Source organism: Bombus pyrosoma, linkage group LG2, assembly GCF_014825855.1.
Source record: "Bombus pyrosoma isolate SC7728 linkage group LG2, ASM1482585v1, whole genome shotgun sequence".
Lineage (NCBI taxonomy): Eukaryota > Metazoa > Arthropoda > Insecta > Hymenoptera > Apidae > Bombus > Bombus pyrosoma.
In genome coordinates, this window is record NC_057771.1 from 9928643 (window position 1) to 9953644 (window position 25002).

The 25002-nt window shown below is 44.6% G+C and overlaps 1 protein-coding gene across 11 annotated transcripts in view; it reads left to right on the forward strand.

Moving 5' to 3' along the window:
- LOC122576715 (Down syndrome cell adhesion molecule-like protein Dscam2) overlaps positions 1–25002 on the forward strand; it is a 172417-nt gene that overhangs the window by 132385 nt on the left and 15030 nt on the right. For 9 of the 11 annotated variants that reach the window (XM_043747413.1, XM_043747392.1, XM_043747464.1 and 6 more), the window contains 6 exons: positions 706–1031; positions 6937–7186; positions 12313–12457; positions 13342–13604; positions 16116–16277; positions 21871–22212. In XM_043747413.1, the coding sequence (XP_043603348.1) occupies positions 706–1031; positions 6937–7186; positions 12313–12457; positions 13342–13604; positions 16116–16277; positions 21871–22212 (1488 nt within the window). Of the gene's footprint in view, positions 1–705; positions 1032–6936; positions 7187–12312; positions 12458–13341; positions 13605–16115; positions 16278–17661; positions 17944–21870; positions 22213–25002 lie in introns of all 11 variants that reach the window. The other 2 variants (XM_043747456.1, XM_043747483.1) reach the window with 2 other exon arrangements.

The following is a 25002-nucleotide window of genomic DNA, read 5'->3' on the forward strand; positions in this document are numbered from 1 at the left end:
TCGAACTCTTTAAAACGCCTTGAGAATATTTTCTTCAACGTTGCGAACGAATCAGGATCGTGAAAGTTGATCGCGCGAACCTTGAAATAACACATCAGTTCCAAACTTCCGATGGTAAACTTTTGCCATTTTACCCGTTCCACGATGAGAACTCACCATTGAGCGGGCCAACTGTGCTAGAACAGCCAGCGCGCCGGTTCGTATTTTCGATCAGAGACTTAAAGCGGAACGTTTTGTTCGTCGAATATGTCCAAATTTTTGCCGCTCCCGCATACACAGTTAAAATTGAACGCAACAAATCTACCGCCACGCTTTGTTTCGTTCTCCCTGTTTGAAAATATTCGTTCCACTGACTCGCTTATAGAGACAACCGTTCGATAAACTGCCTTACTTGCTTATAAAACATACACTTCGAATTTAACAACAGTACAGTTCTACAGTTGTATCATTTCGCGTTATTATAGAATTTGAAGCTATACCGCAAGTACTTACATCAAGTTTAATATTCTATGGATTTCTAACAACTGTGGCAACAGTTCTCGTGAATTACAGGCAGTCGGTAACTTTGCTCGGAATCTCAGTCGAATATGCTAAATACCTTCGCATTATAGAAAAATATATAAATTTACCCTACAGCCATTAACTCCGCAGGCAACAAACCTTATTTACGACCCAGAGAATCAAATAATCTTTTTCCATTTTCAGACCCTCATACCCCAGTTCCGCCAAGGTTCAATGAAAGAATGAGCCCAGCGCCTATACGCACGGGAGAGACGATCGTCCTTTCCTGCGTTTCACAAGGAATCCCGCCGCCCATGTACCTATGGTTTCGTGAGTCCGTGACGGGCACGGCGATGATCTTCAATTCAGAAAGGATCTATGCGAGAGCGGGCGCGCTGGTGCTGCAATCGGCAAGGGCGGAGGACGCAGGACGATACGTCTGTCACGCCAACAATACGGCCGGTTCCGAGATGGTCGAATTGGAGGTTTCCATTATAAGCAGCCTCTCCATTCACCTGGTACCTCAACAGGTTAGTTTTCGGTACTCTCGTTTAATCTTCGTACCAGCATCGAGTGCCATTTCTATCGGTAGCCTTTAAGATGATAGTTCGATCGTCTGTTTTGTTCGATTGGTGATTCAATTAATGTACACGGTGATGCATGACTTATTGACTCATGTAGGATGTATGTTGATTATCGTTGCTTGGAAAAGAGACGAATTGATAGAAAAATTTGATCGTGAAACGTTCGACGTCAAAATGAAACGTTAATTAGATATATTAAAATAATGTTAAAATATGACGATATAGTAGATAGGCGTCCTCTTATCCGGTCGCGCTTAGTCGCTCATATTTTTATTTATTATAAAGGAAACTTCGATATTCAACGAAAGAATACACTATCTGTTTTCATTTTAAATGGTAAATGAATTTTTCTGCAACTAAATATACCTTTCGTGTTTTTGTATTAACCGACCATACGTTTACTCGATTAGAAATTCCATAAAGAATGGTTACGAGAGAGTCTGGAGTCTACCATCCAATGCATATCATTTAGCAGATCTCGCAGACATTCTCAGGACAAGTTCAGTCACGGTCTGTCCAATCTCAAGCACTCATCTTTCCATGCATTTCGAACGTTCGCAAGCACTCGCGATAAATAACCCAAAATTCACTTCCCCATTTTTATTCGTCAAAGTAGCTTGTAAATAACTTGGTACTCGTCCGGAAAATTGAATGTAGTCTGGAATTCATTCGGAATAAACATCACGTAAAATCGATTTGGCCTGCCTATAGTTTCAACAGGTTAGCATTCGTTTCACCCCGGTTAAGTATCGCCAGTCAATCGATTCCGTTTTATCCGCTCGAAGAAATACTTTGATTCGCCTTCGATATTGGTTCAACGATCGACGATACGGACGGACGATTATTTAAACGAAAAAGTTTCGTAAGTTGCTGAAAAAATTGTACGTTCCCTCTCGTCCACGTGGTGTCTCAACAGGTTAAAGGTATTCTATCCGGCGTCGATTGGATTTCTGGAACGACCCGAACGATCCGGTCGTCGCCTTCCTGTTTCATCCCTTGCCGGATTATCCCAATACTTCGAGAAATCTTGAAACCCGCATCGCGTGACGATGTTGTCGATCGCTTCGACTCGCGCGTCGCAAGTTTCCGATTCTCGAGGAAGAAGGGTGATGGTGCCGTCCGGAAATAAATTCTATAACGTTACGGTCGCTCCGTAAGAAGCAGCAAAAGGACCGCGCGGTTCTCGATGATAAGTAGCTTCTCTTCATCCGACTGATACCTCAACAGGTTAGCTCTCTTTTATTCTATTTCGTAAACAACTCGAGAGCTACCGTGGTTACTTTTTCCTCTTTCCGCTTTCTGTTTTTTCTACCCTTTGCTCTCCTCCCTTGCTCGTTTCCTTCTCTGTCGGAGAAAGTTAAGGCTTCTCGACGAGCACCGATTCTATTTTCAACAGATCTGTAAACTACCCCCAGCGTGCCTCCCTCGCAACGTAACGGTTCGTTGCGCCGCGACTTTGTTAAATCGATGATCCTCGTTTCTCCTACCATGGACGACTACCTACGGTATCTCGAGGTCGCGAGCGCTTCACGAATAAATTCGCATCGACTACGAGGAAAGGGGAATAAGAGGGAAGTCTGGTCTTCGTTGTCATCGTCCCCGTCGCGTCGTCGTTGTCGTCGTTGTCGTCGTCGACTAATTCTCATCGATGTGGATAATTGAACATCACGTCGGAGTAAACACGGTAGCGCGGATAACGACAGACCGAGTTACTATCCCTGCCAAGACGACGGATAGATCTTGAAAACATCGCACACAGTTGAAACACTTGGTGTACCTATCTGTGAATATCGGCCGAACAGAAATAACGAGCAACTCGTTCTGTTCACCATGAACGAGACATTGCTATTAATTAGTATTAACTTCCGTTAATTAGTAAGCCGGTTCGTGGAGCCGCTTCGAACCCGGCGCGATGCAGTTCTTCGTAGTTTCTTTGATCTTTTAACAAGCCTCGGTAATTGTGTTGGCAATGTTTCTCGGGACAATGAACGCGTACTGTGACAACGATAAAAGAGAAACCGGTCGAAACTGCCACCCTGAGTCGATCGACGTGCCTATGATTCACAACGATCGTGATTCGCGCACCATGGTTTCGTCGTTGCTGGGCTGCCAAAGTTATTGGATCGTGTCGAACCCCCGGGTGAATCGTGAAAATACGCGCCACGTACCGTGTTAAGCGTAACGCGTAACGGTGGCAGGTCGACCTCGCAAATCGTATATCCCGTCAAAACAACGAATCGCTGGCCGCACTGTACCGGGGCTGGTGCCGGAGCTGCTGCCGGGGTTGACCTCCGACGTCGCTGTAAGCGTATTAACCGGGGCGTCGATTGGCCGTGCAAAGCGGAATAATTAATAGCGTTTAAAACGAAATGTCAAAGGGGATGGATGCAGGTTGGTCCATTCAACCAATCGCCCTCCCCCACCCTATCCCACGCGAACGTTGATCCGATTTTCGACTAAAATTTTCAAACTTGTCGCTGAACGATTCGACGCTCGATTACGGTGATCCGATGCCGACCTCCAACCATTCTGCACAAAATATACCCTCTCTCCCCTGTGAATTTGAGAAACGCGCACGGGATTTGAGAATCCCCTGCATCGGGACTCGTAGTTCGTTCGTTCGTTCGTTGGGAAAGCTGGAAGGTTTAACCATCGTTGGAGCGGAAAATAGGCGATGGTTTTAATGTGTGCCGAAATTCGGTAACGGAAAAACGCATCGGAGCGGTCGATCGGTATGTAGTCGTTAGAACGACAGTCGATGGATCCTATAAAAAAAAGAAAATAGGGATCAGCTATTGATCCATATCATACCTTGGTGGATAGAGAGAGAGAGAGAGAAAGGGCCCTGGGAACAGAATCGATGAAATAGCATTCATTCGCTGGAAGCTTCTCGCATAACTTTCGCAGTCACCAGCAAAGAAACGCCCATTGTGGACGAATTCTCTCGTGTATTAGCTGGCATTTGCTTCGATGGCGCTTCCTTCCATTAACGTGGCCTGTTTTGTCCTCGCTTTATTAATAGCATCGACGCGTCTTCTGATCGCACGCAACGCTTCTTAACGCGAACTTCCACTTAATAAACTTTTTGATCGACTGTTTAAACATAACCACGACGGCGGCTACCTCCTTCTGCCTCACAAATCGCAGTTTAACAACGTAGCTACGTGGACCGGTCCCCAAATTTTTCGTCCCACCAAAAATCTTTCGCGATACTTGATACTAGGCAGATGGAATATACAGGAAAGGAAATAAGTCAGTGCAATCCGATTTATTCTGTTTTCACGTAACAAAGATCGTTCCATTCTTCTAATCCTATGGAAGGTTTACTCGACGACGCTCTCGCGAGCGTAGCGAATCGAGAAAATTCCGCTGCATTCCTCCACTCCAGCTTGAGCACATAGTCTTGTACACGTTCCACAAAATTTATGATTATTTGCCCCTATTTTTCTAAACATTCTCGCAATAATTCTCCCCCTCTCCCTCCTCCACTCTCTATCTTCTGTTACTCCATTTACCCGGTATAGGAGACGCCTCGAAGGAAGACATCGAGTCGGTCTATATTGCGGTTATATCGACAATGTAAACGCATCGTTGGTCGTCGTAATAACGCCACGATACCGCGAGGAGGAGACAAGAACAACGGGGACAAAGCGTGGATCGAGGTGCAACTCGACGCCCTCGCAGATTCGCCTTTTTTTTCTTGTTCCTTCACCCCTTGCAGCCAGCTCGTTCGGTCGCCTTTAAAGGTGGCATCCTTGCGCATCTTATTTCCCATTCCTTCCTCCGGCTGCTTGAATACCGTATCAAAGGATATTTAAAGCGGTCTTCGGTTTGAAAGAAAGTTTCCTTCGAGGTCGTGGAACAAAAGAAGCCAGGCGAGAGCAACGCGCGCGATCCTCTTGACAATATTTAATGGCCGCCGTCGTTCGATTCAGCACGCGACGCCTCTCGTCGAATTTCTCTGCCCTTGAACCGACTGTTCGCGCCCCGTAACCCGAGGAAATCGGCCTCGCGATCCTACAATTTTAATATAGATCCCGCGGCAAGTTTATTGCAATCCATCGAACCATACCGGAGAAAATCGGTCCTTTTTCATCGATCGGTGCACGCTCGATGTATTATGTGCCCGAGGAATCTCTTCCACGAGCCTTTGACGCATGGAACGCCTTCGAAATTCATGACCCGGGGGCGGTCGACGTAACGCGAACCCGGCCCAAAGTGTACACTATACAATGTACATTGCACACCCATATGAGCGTATGTGTATTGATATATCGGTGGTAATCAGGGCGCAGAATCGTCGTTGCCGTATATCGCCAATGACCGAATAAACGGGCCTCTTCAATAATACATAAGACGAGATTCCTAGCTAGATCAAAGGCTCGTTTCCTCGATCGGTGATCAATTAAGCGACTGAAAATGCATATGGAAATGCCAGTAAGCCACTCCATTCAACCGCGTTCCGGTACATCGGATTCAATGCCTCGCGGTAGGCATGCGGTCTACCTTGTCTGACTATGTCTTTTCTACTTAGCACCTGTTAATCCTACCATTATTAGCGTTCCGATGCTTGTAACATAATAATAACGGTGTACTAAGCACTGTTGCATATTATAGTACCAGTTTCCCGAGTAATTAGAATGATAAATAATTTACATCAGGAGGCACCGGAATGTAATGAAAAATAATACTCTCTTGATATTACGTAAATTGCTGCAACGAGATCCGGTGTCTTGCCCATTCCATATCCGGTAATTTGATCGAGTCTCTTTCGATACGTAGTTGCAGTTAAATGTAAAACATCGTATCAAGAATTGAATCGTCTCGCGACTTATTATTGTTTCGTATATCAAAGGTTCGTTGTTGAACCGTTCGCTATAACTCGTTTACAGAGAACGATTCTCGTTAATAGATAAATCAGATGTGGGGGCAAACTGATCAAAGGAAAATGACCGCGCGACCCGGAAGCAATTAAGCTCTCGAAGGTGGACGATGAAATACCAAACAGGACATTCGATTTGCCGGTATGCTCGCGCACGGTGTACTGGAATTCGCCTCGTTGTGCCTAAGCACGTTAGGCGTTTTCTCGCAACGCGGCGCGACGTTCCAGAACGATCGCGTGCCACTTAGCCTTCCTACCTTTTTCACGATCACGTTTGTATCGACCTCTACAAAGCTGTCTACCGCGCATTAAACAGCTCCGATCTCTGATAATTTCGACGAAACGTTTGACAGACATCAAAGGATGCCTTCCCGGAATCGATACTTTGTCGAAGTTTCCAAAATGGAGAAGGAAATTGCAGGCAGGTATTAATATGGCGATTCTTCTTGGCAAACGCCGCGAGCAAAGCTCAACCATGATATTATCTATCGTCTTTTGTGCACACGCCAGATTCCAAAGAACCCTGTAATCGAATCTTTACCTTCCGTCGTTACAATTACAAAATACGTGCTCCTTTTGCCAACTAATATACGTATATATTATACATACTGTATAACGAGCCATCCTTCGAATAAAATCGCGCAAGTGCTATCAGGTATCGGTAGTCATAAAATTTGCAGCCGTTAGTTCGCTAACGCGTTGAAAAATTATCGTACAAGGTATAGGATATAGCGAGCTGGTATCGGGTAGTTAGCTTCCGTCGAAATCCTTTCTCGGTTATACACGTTCGTGCCGGAATCGATGTTCACGTCGAGAGGAACATCGCACAGCTGCTGTAGTTTGAAAGCAGAATCCACTCGAAATCGGCCAACTTTTCCTTCGGAACGATATTAAGTTCCGAGGACAGCCGAGGATATTAAATATGACATTTATTGGCGAACGTGCGCTCGGAATCGATAACTGTTGCAGGTCACCGTCGACCTCGGCAAGGACGCGGAATTTCAGTGTTCCGTCACTGGCCAACCAATCCCGGTGATCTTCTGGACCAAGGACGGACTTCCCGTGGGAGAAAGCGCCTCTGGTAGAAGCAAGATCACGGGGAAAGATGGCTCGACGTTGCGCGTCTCTTCTGTGGTGAGGGACGACAAAGGAATGTATCAATGCTTCGCGAAGAACGACTACGAGATGGTACAGGCGACCGCGGAGCTTCGACTAGGGGGTGAGTGGCTTTAATCTTTAAACTCTCATTCGCCCCTGTTTTATGAACAGTGCGTGGATAAGACGGGGGAAATGGACGAGACCAGAGGCCGTTAATGCCGTGGCCCTGGCACGCGAAATTACCTTTTCGGAAGTTAAAAATTTAAGACCAATGAAAATATATCTGGCGTTAGACCCCGTAGCTGGCGTTACCAAAGTATCCCCTCACTGCCCTCCCTGCCGCGCGTAATTCGTACAACACGAAGACGTACTTAAAGGCGTTGCGCAAAGAGTCAAGACGGATTAGTATACCTAAGCGCTCGTAACCTGCCTCCCTGGCGAGTTCCACGAGCTCCGTGAAAGTTTTATAAAAGTCTCGTTTGAAAATAATAAGGCTAAATTAAAGCTATTACCCGTTAACCAAGCACCGGCTTGGTCCCCACTGCAAAACTTTCGCACGACTACCTCGTCGACTTTTTTTTTTTGATAGCTTTTCATCGACCATTCGCGAAATTAAGTCCGTTAAACGAGGTAAAAAAAGAAAGGAAGGAGGGGTACGTATTACGATGACGCTTTGTCCGGTCGGATGGGTTGAATATTTTTAATTAACGGGCACGTTCGCCTTCTGATACGCATCCGTGGCTCTCGGTCGACCCTTAGAGCGAGAGACGACGAGGAAGGAGGCCCTTCTTTCGACTTAGATCCATCGACCAATCGATATCGAACCAAGTATAAAATTCTGCGAACCTTTAGTTTGGAATTTCATCTGGAATTTATATCCAGTCTGGCAACACGATTCCACGCTTCGTCGCATCCGGCTGCTCACCCCTTCCAACTTATTTGCAGCGAACGGTACTCTGTCTTTCTCTTACCTTCACCCTTATCTGTGTCCCCAGGAAATCCCTCGTTCAACCGAATTCTTTCATTATTCCGTCGGTTTCTATCCCGATCTCGTCGCGTCTCCGCGGTCTAAACCCATTCTCGCGAACGGAACGAGCCAAGTTCGAGAAGGGCGACGCGACAAAAAGCTCGGTCTGGCTAGGTAGATGGGAAATAAGACTGCGCGAGTCGTGCAGGAACGAGAAGGAGAATGAGGCACGGCGGACGAAAGGAAAGGGCGAAGGAAGGGCGAAGGAAGGGCGAAGAAAACGGCGAAAAGAAAGGAGAAAAAGCAGGAGAGAAGCGTCGAAAGGAAGAGAGAAAAAAATGCTTAACGAGGGCGATGCATAATGGAGAAAGGAGAAATCCACTGGTTGGCGTGCCGTGAAATAAATACATACCATTTGTCTTAGTCACGAGGGTGGGAAGCCGGGCGAGGCCGCCGCCAGCTCGTCGAGTGAAAGAAACGCATCGCCAGCGAACGGAGGGATGAGAACGTTGCTTAAAAGTGTTGGTACCCGCTCGAAATTCCCGCGCAAAAACGAACGCCACAGTGGCCAGGACGGATGGCCGCTTCGTCGGCCAAATATTCGCCGACTGACGTCTTTAAAACTGGCGTCGTCGACGAAAAGGTCTTACTCCATGTGACATAATCCATTACCTTAAACGACGACGCTGTCAGTCGACCGTCTTAAGTGCACGTACATACCTACCGCTACTTTCGTCTTAGTGTCACGTACACGAGACTGAAGCATCAACCGACATTTCTCACTGGCTGCTGGATGTTTCGAGTACCGATGTCTTCGTTTACCATCTTCCATCTACGAACCTCTTGTTTTACCAACTACTTCGAGACGCGAGAACAAGTACTCGAAAGCACGTTAACGTTTCTGGAGAACGGATCAAATAGCAGAAAAGCATCATAAGAGCGTGACGTGTAATATTGACACTTAATTGGAGGAAATTCTGGTTCCAGTGAAATTGCGCATCGAGAAAGATGTTTCAACACGAGAAACGTACTTTTAATAACATCGAATTCGTAACTGATGGATATCGACTACCGCCGCGCGAGAGCAAAGTATCAGAAACGTCCAAGCTGAAACTTTCCTCTAAAACCACTACTTGTAACTAATTTAACGAAGACGAAGAGTCCATTTTATTCGACTAACGTTTGTGCTTCGTATTGAACTATGTCCTCGTCGAACGGAAAGAGCGGAGAAAAGACAGGCGTTCGTTTATTTCCCAGCTCGACTCTATTTCTCAGTCAGGGCATAGCACGGTGGAAATTTTTAAACGTCGAAAAAAGTTGGAATTCCGCCGATCGTTCGGTCTGCCGGCTAGAGAACACGTTCAGCTCTCCGCAGTTAATAACTTTCCCTTTCCGTCCGCCGATAAGTCACGACGTTCCCCGTTTGTACGTTCCTTTTGTTCACGCGGACGCACGGTCTCCTTTTCATCGACCAGCACTACTGTCCTTTTAAATAATTTATGCATTTAACCGGACGGCAGTCGGGAAAATCGTTCTTTCTCCTCTTCTCGATCTCTCTCCGTCTCGATGTGTTGTATCGCTTTGTGCAATTCGAAATAATTGGAATCGGACTAATCCTATCGCGTAACAAAGGCAAAGAATCAAAGCGGCCAACTTTTGTAACGATATCGAACCGACTTTGAAAAGGAGGAAACAGATGTACGTCCGCGTAACGTAGAATTCTTCTATTCACCGCGTGCGTGCTGTTTTCTCCCTATCTCCCATTCTTTCTCTTTCTTTCTACCAATTTATTTTACCGGAGATAGCAGAACGGTTTATGGAACGTACATATGATCAGGGAAAAGAATTAGAGAGAAGGGGAATTTTGGCAGCAAGCCAAATAATTCCGCGAGAAAATTCTGTCGGTCGTGAAATTGCGAAATATTTTGTAAAATACCGGTATTAAATTTTTCACCTGACCATAGCATAAGTCAATATTCCGTCCGATTCGGGTCAAGCGCGTGTAGCGTTTTATTTTTAAATGAACGTAACAATAAAGGGGTGTTTGGAACGAACCGAACGGTAATTTCGAGCGGTAATACCCCGTCATCATTTTCATAGAACGCCAGAAATCCCAGCGCCATTTGTGATACTGGCAAACTTCCATTTTATTTATACCGCTTTAACGCGTTTACAGAACTGGCAATCACGCCACGGTAAATAATGTCTTCCTGTCGAATTACGTCGCGTCGCACCGCGTCGTCCGATACGCTCTGCTTCCTATCAACGTGATCCGTTGCGTTTCCACGCAATCCACATACCAGAAGATAAAATACGCTAAAACGTAACTGCGAGTTTTTTAAATTTAAAAAATTATCGTTATTCCTAATCAAATAATCGACGGGCATAATGAAAATGCTATAGACAATCGTTTCAAAAAGTTGGCACCAAACTTCTATATCGTGGATTCATTGACGTGAAATTCGATAGGCGATCGAGTGAGTAATCGCAACGCGAAGCACATGTAATGCAAGAAAGAACAATTATTCCGACGTTTCCATAACAACCGCGTAATGACAACCGTATGGCCGACTCGTACTACTGCGAGTATCTGATCACCAGTACGAACCACTTGGAGCCTCATCAAAGCCGCACGTGCTAAACCCTGCCAGATTGGATTCAGAATTTCTCTACATTCGAGAATAACTACAAATTGCTACCGAACGTCCAGTAATAATTCCAGAACCAACAACTTTCAAGCGTACGAAAATAAAAACACACGGTTATCCTCTTAATCTGGAAAAAAATATTTTTTTCTATACTGAATCGATATTTCATCGTGTTTCTGTGATACCAGATATCAAATTCTATGATATCAAAGATGATACTAATAAAACAACATCGATGCTCAGCTCGTTACACGCGAGTTGGAGAGGAGAAGCATCGAACGACTGCAGCTTCTGTGCGATATCGCGGACGCTTCGTGGGCGATATGCTGCAAAGTTTTCGATAATCGGCCTATGGGTTGAATGGCAACGAAAGCGGCAGACCCCCGTAGAATAATATGCGGTCCGCGAAACAGGGCGTGGCATTCGGCAATACGGCATCCTGATTTACACCGTGAGCAAACAGCCGCGCAACTCTGTGCAGCTCGGTTATTGTCGGCTCTATAATTTGGGGTTAATTCACTAGGCGGCACTCGAGTTCAGGCGTCAAACCGCAGATCGATAGTTCTGCCCGCGTACAGGTCTTGTCATGTAAATGTTGCGTGCATAATACCCCGCGTTGCGGCGAGCCAGGATCGTTTCCATGGAACGTACGCGCCGCCTCCTTGTGTGTGCGTGACCCCAGACACCCAGGGGCCACCTGAACCAGGTGTAACCGCCTCAATATTCACCCGGCAACTAGCTGCTCGATGTTTGACCCCGTACGAATTCTCCACCGCGTGGCCGAACTTTGAGATTTGAATGAATTCGAACACGGGCTCGGTTAACATAATCGCCATGCGTTCTATGTAGAGTTGGCGTTCGTATAAACGGGGGAGGAGGTGGAATATCGATGATAGAGAAACTGAGGTGCGACGGCATGTAGAATGGAGTTCGTCGAAGCTATCGGCCGAATCGACGACCATCTGTTTCGTATATTACGGTTCTCGCGTAATAAGGAAAGGACCCGTATAATTGGAGGAAGCAACTCTCCATTGGTCAAATCCCTTCGAATAATTTGCATGCATTTAACTGCTTATAGCGTGTACCCACGCACCGTTGAATTATTTCGAAATCTGGATGTGTTCTGGGTGAATTCAGTACGATCGATTCACCTGGTGAAATTGAAACACGCTGGCCCGGCGTAATGTTGCTGGATACGTTATTTAGTTTTCGGTTGCACCGCGAGCGCTTCGCTGGAGGGAGAACATCGCCTAACCCCCGTCGAATTACAATTCCTCTCTCCGCGAAAGAGAGAGAGAGAGAGAGAGAGAGAGAGAGTGGCAAAAAAATGCGATTTTTCATCGAAACGGTAAAATGAAAACGTGGAACAAAATAACCAACTGAATTATCTACAACATATTTTCTGTCTCCCCTTTCCTTCTTTTTTTTTAACTTTTTTTTATTAATGCAAACTCTATGAGTTTTGCACGGAACGCGTACGGTGCAAGAAAATTTTATTCCACGCTTTCGTTCACCTTCGGTCGCTTTAACGCCCATTAACGCGGCGTCCTTCGCGTAATTATAAAAACTGCTCTTCGACGTTCCGCCACGGCGATCGGGAAGCGTTTAAAACTTTAATGGTGCGCTCTTCAGACGCGGCGCCGCAACTTCTGTACAAATTCATCGAACAGACCATCCAGCCTGGTCCTTCGGTGTCGCTCAAGTGCATCGCCACCGGAAACCCGACGCCGCACTTCTCTTGGACTCTGGACGGGTTTCCTCTTCCACAAAACGACAGGTAACAACGTCATTTTTCACTCTTACGCCTCAACCAGGAGATTAAGAGCCGAAGGAGCCACGAACGGGAAATAAGAAAGAGAAAAAGATCAGAAATCGATGGATAGTGTGTACACAATTATTTTCGGTTATTAAACCGCAGGCCGATGGAAAATCAGACCGCTTACGAACGTTATAACGCCAGGTCCCGTGGGAACGGATACCTGCCTGCGGGCTTCGATTCTCCGAACCAATTGAGGGGAAAATTACCAATCAACCGGGCTCAGTCTAAACTTTTTAGAGTCGCTCGATTTAGAATGATAGATTTGACGGGATCGCGTACAGGCTATTAATAATGTATCCACCTGTGTTTTCCTTTCTTTTATATCGAGTCGCTTCGGTTGATTTACGGTGTTAAGCGACTCGTGATCGAGCCGATAATGATTTCGTTATAGGGAACAAACGCGCGGTAAACGCTCATCCGCTTTTTGATTTTCCACCATACGATCCAATAAACCAGGAAAATATTAGATGACGCGAGATTTACAAAAGCCGATTCGATTCCGATTATTAGGTTCGCGTGACGCTAGGATACGGAGAGAATTTCAGAGTTTCGATAATCTCGTTGGTTAAACTTTGTTTGCTTGATCTTGTGAATTTATATGAAGTTAGAATTATTTAAATATCCGTGCTAGCTTCGTAAAAAAGAGTTATCTTCCTCTATTTGCAAATACAATTTGTAGGTGCTGCGATGAAAATTAGATCGAACTACGTTGTCCGGGTAGCCCGAAAATTGGACGGTTCGCTTGCGAAATTTTTTTTCGTTGACGCGCTAAATGAGAAATTGGCTTTGCGAGCGTAACGTAACGCTACAATCCGTGCGGAATCTCTGCTGCTTGCCCACAGGTTTATGATAGGCCAGTATGTGACGGTGCACGGTGACGTAATATCGCATGTGAACATCAGCGTGGTTCACGTGGAGGACGGCGGGGAGTATCGTTGCACAGCAGCAAACCGGATGGCGAAGGTTCACCATTCGGCCCGTCTCAACATTTACGGCCTGCCCCATGTACGTCCGATGGGGAACTACGGCGCAGTGGCTGGCGAAACCACCGTTATCAAATGTCCGGTCGCTGGTTTCCCAATCGCGAGCATCACTTGGGAGAAAGGTCAGTGTTCGCTAGTTATTTCAATGGCGTAGCCCATGAGAATCTTTGCACCGATCACTCTGATCGCTGAATAATCGAAATTTTTATTAATTTTTGGTTTATAATATATAACTAACCAATCTCAATGAAAAAAATGCAACAAAAAAAAAAATGTTCCTCTCTTCTAAATCTAATTTCCTCTTTCTGGGAACATTTAATTATACAGATTGGAACGGTGGTCGTAATGCGACCGGGCAGGGGCTGATTCTACGTGAAAGAAATACAGAAAGAAAAAAGTTTGGTATAACATTTTCTCATTTGAGGTTTCGTTTCCGAAAAAAAGGACTTCGAAGATTTAACAAATATATTTAAAATTTGGCTAATTGCGCACTGAACGAGAGTAAATCGACTAAAGAGTCGACAGAGGTTTAAACTACATGTGAAACTAAGCAGAAAATGTAGACTATATTTTTTTTCGTAAGATGCTTCAGTTTCGGAAGAATAAAATTCGAACATATATATATGGTGCGCGTATACAAGACCAGTTCGTATTTGAATATGTTTAAACTTTATTTTCTTGGAAACCAGGCCTTAAACGGAAAGTCATATTCTGCACTTTTGCCTACTTTCACATGTAAGATACCTTTCTATGAACTGTTTCCTCGTACTTAATCGGTATTTAACCGTAAATTAACGTATAGCTGACAATTTTTCAAACTCGATTTCCTCCGAAACGGAGCGCCGTACGAAAAAATTCTATTCCGAATTTTCGACTTATTTTCTCAAACAGAATCACTGCCTGCCCGATTGTATAATCGCTTAATTCAATCTTTAATTACTTTTCTGTACGTTAAATCCAATTCCACGATTATTTTCAACAGAGATTATATTATATCTTATTTGATAAATCGAAAAGAGGAGAATGAATACAATAGTTAAATATACATTAAGAATGATATCAGTTCGAAACATACATAAATTCAATACATTTATACAAAATACAGTAACTCGGACCGTAAGCCATCCATTTATTCATGAAAACGCCATCGCGCTATTAAGTTACCGATGAGAGCAGTTCGGAAATACGCGATACCGCTTTATCACGAAGGACGCGGAACGCGTGTTACCGACTCGAACGAACTTATTCTCGCGGTCTTTGTATTTTCAAAATCTCGAAGGTGTTTACTGTGATCTTTCGAACGTCCGTTACCTTACGAAGTTATCCTTTTCGACTTCTCGTGTCTCCGTAGCGTGGAAAATAAAGATTAAAGCTGGAATTGAAACGTTCGCGGCGTATAAAGAGCCCGTAAATAAGTTGCCTTGCGCGCGTCCTCGTAAATCTGCCCGGCAAGGAGACGAATTTCAGAGCAACTGAAAGTACCGTCGGTTTTTCTAGCGTTTTAAATGAACTTTTTGCCAAGCGCAAGCTATGACGGCAGAAAGAGGCGCGATAGAAAGGGAGAGAGTTGGAGGACGAAAGAGAGCTCGTGAGCTTTTATTTCGTCGACCGGAGAAACTCTAGGCTGCTGCCGCCATCCGAACGGGAACGAGCAAGTTCGAGCGTTTCTTTTCCGGTAATGATGAACCGAACTTTTGGAAAAGTTTCAAACGTTGCCCCCGTAACTTTCTCCCTTTTACGAGCGATCTAGCGTGACGTCGAGCGCGCAATACCCCCCGTAACACTTTCAAAGTCGTCCTTCGCCGCTACGAAAGCGTATTGAAGGCTCAACTACGCTCGAATCGACGATTTTACGCCGAGAAGCCAGGAAGTTTGTGTGCGGACGAAGTTCGTCGCTTAGACGCGCGTCACGAGACTATCCTGGGTGGTGGTTTCATCCAACGATAATGGAAAAGCTCTCGCGAGTGCTCTCATTTCGAATTCGATAAGTATGTCAACGCGTGATACTCGACTCTTCCAGATCGATTGGCTGATCGAAACTTCTTGTTCTACTTATCGTCTAACAAAATCGCAGCAACATTTCTCTCCGTGTTGCGAACGTATTTAATTACAGACAGATTTTTGCTCAAGAATATAAAATTACTTGACAGATACTGGTTATATCCAATGGTAGAAACAACACAGTAGTTTAATTATACGACGAATGGTAAAAGAGTATGATCGATTATCACTCGATACGACTCGATTCTCACGAACTCTGAATTCTGAATCTCATTTTCAACTCTTGCGCGGCTCACGCAAACTCTCGCTTCTTAATCGCATTCGCGAAAATCTCACACGCGTTGTACTCTTTTACCACGCGCCACCAAATCTGTACGTGACATCGTGCGTGTCAAATTTTTACGTACATTCTCCGAATCCACGCTCAATATCTCTCAACCTCGCTCAGAGTCAAGAAAGTGACCTTAAACGACCAATTGCACCTGGACAAAGAATCATAATGTCAACAAAGTATCTTTCCCCCAACTTTGTCGTACTATTTCCATTCGTTTCCGGATAAGACAAAGAATTGTCTTGAATTTGCTTAAAAATTGGACCGTCGAACTGAGATAATGTTTCCTTGCTACCCACAGATGGGAAAGTGCTACCGACGAGTCGACGTCAGGAAGTGTTCCCAAATGGAACTCTGGTACTGCATCACGTCGACAGAAGCACCGATCACGGCGCATACACGTGCACGGCGAAGAACAAACAAGGCCGCTCCGATTCCCAGACGGTTCACATCGAAGTGAAAGGTAAAATTTCTTCTCTGTCTGTTCTCTAATCGTCTCTGTCATTCCTGTCGTAATTCTATGAATTTGCTGGAATTGAAATAACAGCGTTACGTTTGTCAACGATATATCTTTCGTCACCAGAGTTGATGCACGCTCTGTCAGAATTTTAGCACGGAGAAACTTGATTCCAGACGACCGTCCTTGTAATCGCGAGACAACCTCCGTGGAACGCAACGACGCGACGTCGAGTCTTTACGGGGAAAAGTCACTCGTCGAGGCGTGCATTGCTCGCTACTTGTGATTCAAACTTTGAGAAACTTGAGACGTTCCGTTCCGTTTCGTTTCTCGAAACGACGTTCGAACGTTATAATAATTCTTCTTTATTTTCTCCTTCTCTTTCTTTCTTCATTTTTCCTTTGAGATTCATTGTTGATAGATAAAATTGAACGGTTCCGTCGATATTCCTAAATTGAAATCATATACTCGGGGGAAATTCTATCCGGCTCGATTTTCTCCCATCTCGAATGATAATGTACTCGTGTTTCCTAATTGGAATATAATTTTTTCGTTCTGGATCAAAATACACCGTGTATTATAATGTATCCATAGAGAATTCGATATCTGGTCGACTCTCGACCCATTACCTGCCAATGACACCCGCTGTTGTTCCAATTGAAGCAAAAGGTAAACAAAGTATCGATGCAAATTGTACAATTGTTTAATCGATTTGTTAATATCCAGTTTTAGCGCCGAATCGATAAAACTGTGAAACTCTTTTTGGATTAATAACGGTTTCAGATCGACGATTTTTCCGCAGCGATCGCGCTGAGCCGTTTTCACAGGTAGGACAGAAGCAAAAAAACGTGTCGTGAATCTTTCTAGGAAAAAGAGAAAAATTCGAATATCCAGAGATTATGAAACTGCCAGTAGATACGTACATGTATAATCAGCCTTATGTTACAACTATGTCGTTCGACTCGAGAGTCGAGAGGATAACGTTGACGCGACAAAAGGTACGATCGTTTCATAAGAGAGGCAGGAATGCATTGAAAACGTTGCACGGGTCGAATCGAATTGGTCGGTGCTTCGGGAATACCAAAAAGAAAGAGACTATAGAGCGATTGAAACTACGCGTCGATGAGGCATCGAACGATAACGACCGATGCGTACGCCTTTTGTCTTCTTTCAATCGCGTCTTCCGCGTTTACGATCTTTCGATCATTTTACGAAAAAGAAAAAAACAAAAAGAACAAAAAGAAGGAAAGAGGGAAAAATTATTTTCTTCCGGTCCCTCGAACCGATAGAGACTATGTTCGCGACGAAACTCGACGGACATAGGAGCGCAGATTGTTGGTTGCGGGCCGTGATGAAGTAAAAATGTGTCGTGATCTCCTGTAATTTTCAGTACCGCCTAAAATCGATCCGTTTAGCTTTCCTGCCAATATACAAGAAGGCGCGCGGGTGCACGTGGTCTGCGTGGTCAGCGAGGGCGACTCACCGTTGAAGATCACCTGGCTGAAGGACGGCAGGCCGTTGAATTCCACGGAGACGACTACCCATCATATCGGCGAATACGATCTTACGTTGATGATACAGAGCGCAACCACGGCGCATAATGGCAACTATACGTGCGTTGCGAGCAACGATGCCGCCGAAACGTCTCGCACGGCATCGCTATTGGTCCATGGTACGCAGGAACGGGCACGGTTTTTCATCTCCCACTCGGAAATAAATTCTCTCGACCCGACGATTTTTCCTCATTTAGTAATCACGCGAAACCTGTAGGTACTTAATGTACTTTTGAACGCCGTGTACGTCGATGCTGACGAGTGATCACGGCGATTGGCATCTTTCTTCCTCTCACGTGGTTAATAAAAATCGATCGTTGGAGTAAATAACGTCACGATATTTATATTTAAGGTACTAGATGTCGGAAACATTTGGAAATTTTGTCACCGTGATCATGAGAAAGGCATCGCAGACACGTATAATCATCGGCGATTGAAAAGTTCACGGGTGACGCGGCACGCGAAGCGCGACGAAGCGTTTTCCGCTCGTCAGTCGACAACTTTTCAGCAGCCGCGCGAACCCATTCACTCCACTAACTCCCCTCTCACTCACTCTACGAATCTGTCCCTTTTTTTCTCTCTACGGTCACCAATTTCAGCCACGATCGTCTTTTATTTCCAACCCCCCAATTCCGACAACTCGGTTAGGAAATTTTCGTTCGGTTCACAGCCTGTCTCTCATTTAAAACAGCCAACGAACACGCCGACGTATGATTTCACGCTCTATTTTCCTTCGTTTCTGTTCTACCATCCGACTACCGCGCCGTACGCGATCTTCTCTCTCCCTTTCTCTCTTTCCCTTCCTCTCGTTTCTCTTTCCACCCTTACCGGGATAAATTCCGCAATTGCCGTTGACGAGAGACGCGGAATGGCCGTGAAACGGCCAGGGAAAACGAAGGAAAAAGTGTACCCTCGCATCTCGTCGATATTAATCGTCACGCGGCACTCGACAGCAGAACCTCTCGACCAGTTGGAAACTCCCGGTGTAAAGCAAGATCAATCGTTGCCACTCTTCATCCTCGGGCGAGGATTCTGTCTCTCTTTTTTTTTATCTCCTCCACTCCCTCCGTTGCTCTTTCCATGCTCGTTTGCGTAACACACGCGAGCTAGCGAGTTTCCTCTCGCTCGCGGCCGCAGCCACAGCTTTTTCTCGTTTTCGTCGTCGACAGACGACGATGATGGTGGTGTTCGACAATAAAAAAAAAAAGAACCCTCTACCATCATCCTCATCCTTGGAATTCTCTCTAGACGAACAAATCAGTGCAAGCGGAAAGAACGAAACTGTTGGTCGACGTTACGAAACGAACGGCCTAAGGGTGATTTTAACGCGCCGTGCCATCGCGACGAGCGCCGAGCCGAAACGGCATGCGTGGTTACGCGTGTCGCTTCGTATCTCCGTGCGCTGCACGCTCGTGCATGCGTGCACCGACTGTCACTCACGGTGAATGATCGCCCGATTTTCTTCTACTTTTACTTTCCCGGCGAGTGATGTGTTAAGAGTCTGGCTGTCTGGTTCCACGATCGTCGTATGATGGATCATATCGTTCCAACGTAGTCGATATTACGTTTAATTCGTATCTATTTAACATTATATACGGCTCCATCAGTTCCGATGTAATCCTTCTTTACCAAGAAACGTTTATGATATCGCGAGTTCTACTGGGACGTTGGAAAAACGACGTCTGAACTGCTTTTCGAAAAAGGCAAAATCCAGTCGAATTATTTCACATTTTTCGTTAAACTATTAGGGCGAGCAAGATCCGTCACGAAATCGTCAATCTCTTTCGCTCCGACGCAATCGTCGGCCGTGTTTATCATCAAACATGTATAACTTTGTTTTGTTTATTCGTTTATCGAACCGTCGCGCTGCATGTAACTCGGTTGATATTTATGTACGTATACACACACAAAGAGACACACAGAGTCAGACATAGAGAACGTAGTTCAGTGTACACATCGTACAGCTGCGTAGCACAGGTCAGTGGCAACTCTTTGGGCATTACTTGTGTAACGTTGCGCTATCCGCCGCCAACTCCGGCTACGGTTTCTCAATTATTCTCAAACAACTACCACGTTCTGTTCTAATACCTCTAGGGCACTGAATATCCCGTGCTCCGCGGGTGTATCTCTCTCGCCGGGGCCAACGAGGCGAGTTATTATTGTCGTTTCGCGGCATTACGTTCCAGTTTCGCTGCCGCGACGAGAAGGCGGCTTCTCGTACCGTTGGTTGAAGAGTCATGTCCACAGTCGACTAAATATTCGGGAAACGACGACAATTTCGTTTTACAATGCTGCATCCCAATCCTCCACTGACTCTAGAACCAAAGGACAGAAAAATTGCCTAGAAAACGGATAGAGAATTGTGGTAATATCGTTGGACGTTAACCAAGGTACAGATACCGACTATGTGTTTTAATACTATAAAGTAGCATGACAACGTAACTCGATACAAAACGGATTTACAAAGAATTCGGTTGGTTAACGTGGTTAAACGAGTTGGGTGTAAAAAGGATTCTGAGAGGTACGTATAAGCTACATGGAAATCAATGTGATCAATTCAGCGACGTTGATTGTTTCATTCCCGATGGATTAATCCCTAATCTGATATTGTGTTTAATTTAATTATACAGAAATTAAGAAATTTCAAGGAAATGGGATTGATGAGTTGCTTTCGACAATGAATGACTTATATTTAGACGTGACTTGCCGCGCAGAAGGTAAACTCGTTGTTGGTCTCTAGTGGCTAATTCAAGGAAAATGCGAATTTCAACTTGGAAGACACAGTAAATGAGGTAATAAGCGAGACAAGTCGTTTTGAGTGACGTTATTAAACGAGAGTTATCGTTAAGATATCCGTAGAACTTAATCCTTTTATATGATTTATATTTAGTAATACGAGAAGAGAATTTCTGTACAATTTACAAAGTAAAAATTATTGGACGCCATTTCGATTAGGAGATAGAATATCCGACGAAATCACAGGATGTGTCTCGATAATCCGAACCCTTTTAATAACCTCAACTAACATAAATAGGCGGTTGATTTCATTAACGAACCGCTATTGATTCGTGCTATAACCGCGTCGAAACGCCCCCTGTGACTTCGTCAATGTTAATACGATCCTATACGTATAATGGCGTACGCCGTAATGACGCGCAGCTGAGTTGATAAGCAGCGTTGATGTTATCGTATTACATTGGACCGGCATCCATTACGGGTAGCGTAATGGGAACAGCAAGTCCTAACGATAGATTCGTTGGCTTCGGTAGACTAATGGACGTGAAAGAGACGCATAGATATACTATAATCCTTCAAAGGACATTAAATTGTATTGCTGGAGAGGCTGATGCGCAGAACGAAGCACGTGAAATCCTGTCCCTCTATCTATGAACGTCTGATGTTTGCGCATCAACATTCTATACCAGATTACGAACGGACGAACTTCGATAGCGAGACAGGGATCTCATCAGCGTATTGTACTCTGATTTCACGTTATTAGAGATGAGATTTCGTTGGAACGTAGAGATAGATCTAGCTACAGAACGTACGTCGAAGGATTATCCGAGCGTTGAGACGCGACTAACACGGAGCGGTTGACATTCCCGAAACAGAAAGATCCGATCGAGCTTTTCAAACTTTCGACCATGATCGATTCCTGGAACAACTTTGATGATGCAAACGACTCGCGAAAAATCCATCGAAAAAACAATTCCAACTTGCCAAAGCGAGATCGCGACCCCACCCTGTAGCTACGCCACGATCTCCATCATCAATCGTGATATATCTCGAGCGTTGAACAGTTCGAACCACGTATGCTAAACATTTTCGAAGCAACTACATGCGCATCGATCATTCAACGGAGGAGGCGTGTCAACGGAAAGCAAACATCCCTGGAACTCTGGACGCAAAACCGAGAGAAATGACCGATCGTATATAGGTTGGAAGCACGCGTATACTATCTCTACACATCATCGATATACCGTACCACTCTGTTACCATACTCTCACGTCACTTGAATCTCTTTTTTCTCTTTTTTCTTTGTGCAGTTCCACCTACGATAGCTCCCTTTAGCTTTAACAAGGACCTCTCGGAAGGCGTGCGTGCTCAGGTAACTTGCATGGTCGAGAAGGGCGATCCTCCGTTCACGATCGCCTGGTCCAAGGACGGCGAGCCGATCGCCGGGCCCAGTCCAGCTGGCTTCGGGAACACCGGGATAACCGGTCCCAGACACACGCAGACACCCGCTGGGCTACGCGTAACCAACATTGATGCCCATTCCAGTACCATAGTTATCGAGCGCGTGAACGCCGCGCACTCCGGCAACTATACTTGCCTGGCGCGCAATTCGGTGGCCGAGGTCCTCTGGACGGCCGAGTTGATCGTTCGTGGTAAAGTAGACCGAGAGATAGCCGAGCCAGCGGACGAACCAAAGCTCGTCCCTATATAGCACACTGTCTCTATACTTCAATACCGTTCACTCACCTTTCTGTTCGTTCTTTCTTGCACCTGGCAGCGCACCACTTATTATTATTCTCTATATCTTGTCGATATCTTTACTGTGCACCGGCTGGTTTCTTCGATGATGGAACGTTCGATGGCCTTCTCCGAGATTCTGCGTTATGTGAAATGACAGAGTAAAAATTGTTCTTTTTCTCTTTTCCTTTTTTTTTTTTTTTTTTTTGTGAGTGATTTGAACTGTTGTTTGTTTCAGATCTGATCGTGAAATAATTGGACGGATAATTGATAAGTGATTGTTCGGGGAGGAACGTGTTGAATCAATGTATATGCAAGGTTCCAGACAGCACGCGACGTTTTTAATACGACAACGTTCTATTTTGAAGGTTTTATGACCTAACTTGGATATTGCTTTCCTCAGCAAGACAATTAACAAGTTAACAAGAGAAAAAAGTTTCGTCTTTACAACAATTCGAAAAATGTTCCATAGAGCGGCGAATCTAACTTCCGCGTGATGTTCTGGTATTCAAGACGTTTATAGAACTTTACGAGACACCGTTAAAACGTTACTAAAAGATGTCACCGTGCTGTCTGGAATGGAGACACTTAAGTGCTGAAGTATTTTACGCTTATATTGAATATTCATGAAGATATATTATTAACACAGCATCGTCGGTGATACATGCGATGTAGTTAAATCGTTTAATATCGAACCGTCTGTACGTCATGAATTATCTAATTTTATCGATGTTACCTTCGAAATTTATGTCTTTCGCGTTACAGAAGTAGGCGCAGTTACATTTTTATCTCTGTAAAATTGTTCTCACGTCTCGTTCACTCTCACGAAAAAATCGTGTGTCCGTATGCCAAGCATTGTCCCGTATCTTTTACCGGACGCAAAAGGCAATTAAACGTTCCCGAGAGCCAGCCTGTACATATATATGTTTTATATTATTACTGTTACCATTGGTATTGTGTAATCACGTGTAAATGCAGCCGCAGCAGCCGCCGCAGCCATCGCAACCGCGTGAATTCGAGGCAGTGTGGGAACGAATCAGCTAGGGTTGCGGATTACTTCGTTCGCTAGAATATTTAACTCTTGGTTATTTTTCTTTAACGATGATAAATCCATCGTTAGCTTGAAAGGGAACCGATGTTTGGATCTATGTCGTTTAGAATAAAAAATACTGATATTTTTTCTATTAATACATGGTACATTGTCACTCCATTATTTCATAGGATGTGCAGATACGATAACGAACGAGGACGCACAGTTGCTGCATACTGGGTGGGGTGGGTGGTGGGTGGGGAAGATAGAGACGACACGCTTGTGATTGAACTTTTGTCTCGAAATGACACGTTTCGATAATAGTCACGTTGAGCGGGATCAAAAAAACTGTAGATCGGATATCCGGGGACAATCGTAAAATGAAACGCAGCAGCAGCAGCAGCAGCCGCCGCAGCAGCAGCAATCGCCCAGCCAGCAACGCGATGCACCAACGCACTTGAGCACCGCACAATATGATAGCGTTATCACCTACGGTCACATCGTACTTTATCTAGTTGTCTATCTCACAGGCGCACCATCTCTGAAATCGCACCTCTCCCGATCTTCGAGCTCGACGAGATACCGCGATCCGGATATAACGTACGATCAATGGCAAAAATCTACGTATATTTCTTGAATTTCAAGTATTTCAACGAAGAAGAAAAAGAAGTGAAAAGATATAAAAGATCATGGAAGTCTACGTACACTTGTTGTTGATATATGTATATCCTTAATGTTATGTCTAGAACGCGGTTGTTCATGGAAATTGGTGTTTGTACAAATACGATTAAAGAACTGGAAGCTTCACTCTCCAAATATTATAACGAATACATTATTTGAAATATTTTATATACATCCATCATTTTCTGAAATTAAATTTGCCAAACGAGTTCAGTTAATTTCTGTTATGCAAACGATTCAAATTGGTTCCTTTTGATAAATTGGATACATAACATTCGATGGGTGTAGATATGTAGACTTGCGTGATTTTTCATTTAAGAAAATATCGTGTCTCTTCGTAAAGTAAATTCTCAAGAATATCGAACAATGAACTGATAAGCAAAAAAGGACAATTCGTGAGACGAATTCCAGTAGCAAAGAAATATGTAACGTAATGGACCGTAACGTGTATCGAAACTTGGAGTTCAACGATACGGAAATAGCGATCGCGGTATTCTCCGAAGGAAAGGGATTCTGCATGAAAGGGCACTAGCCACTTTTGCGAAACTCGGCTTCGGCGTAGCACCACTTCATCTTGAATTTGTACAAGTATCAGCAGCCGCCTCGAAATATAAGTTTAGAACGCCGTCTCTCGACTCGTTCACTTGATCAGCACACGCATATATGCACCAACACGTTCTGCTCTATTTTTACCTTTTCCTATCCTCTTTTCTTTCTCTTTGTTCCCTTTTTTTTTGATTCCGTTTCTTTCACTTCCCGTTTGCTCCTTGGTTATATAGTTCACTCGTGGAACACTTGGCGCCAATTCCTAATATACGATCCAGCCTTATTGTTTCCTCGGAAACTACTTCCGAATCGTTAGCCCGAGGTCATTTAATCGATATCGACGTATGTATCAATTTCACCGATTCAATGTGTTACGTGGCGAATAATTGATTCGGGCAGCTATAACACGTCTCGAAAGATCGGCAACAATTATGGATGCGGGAACGTT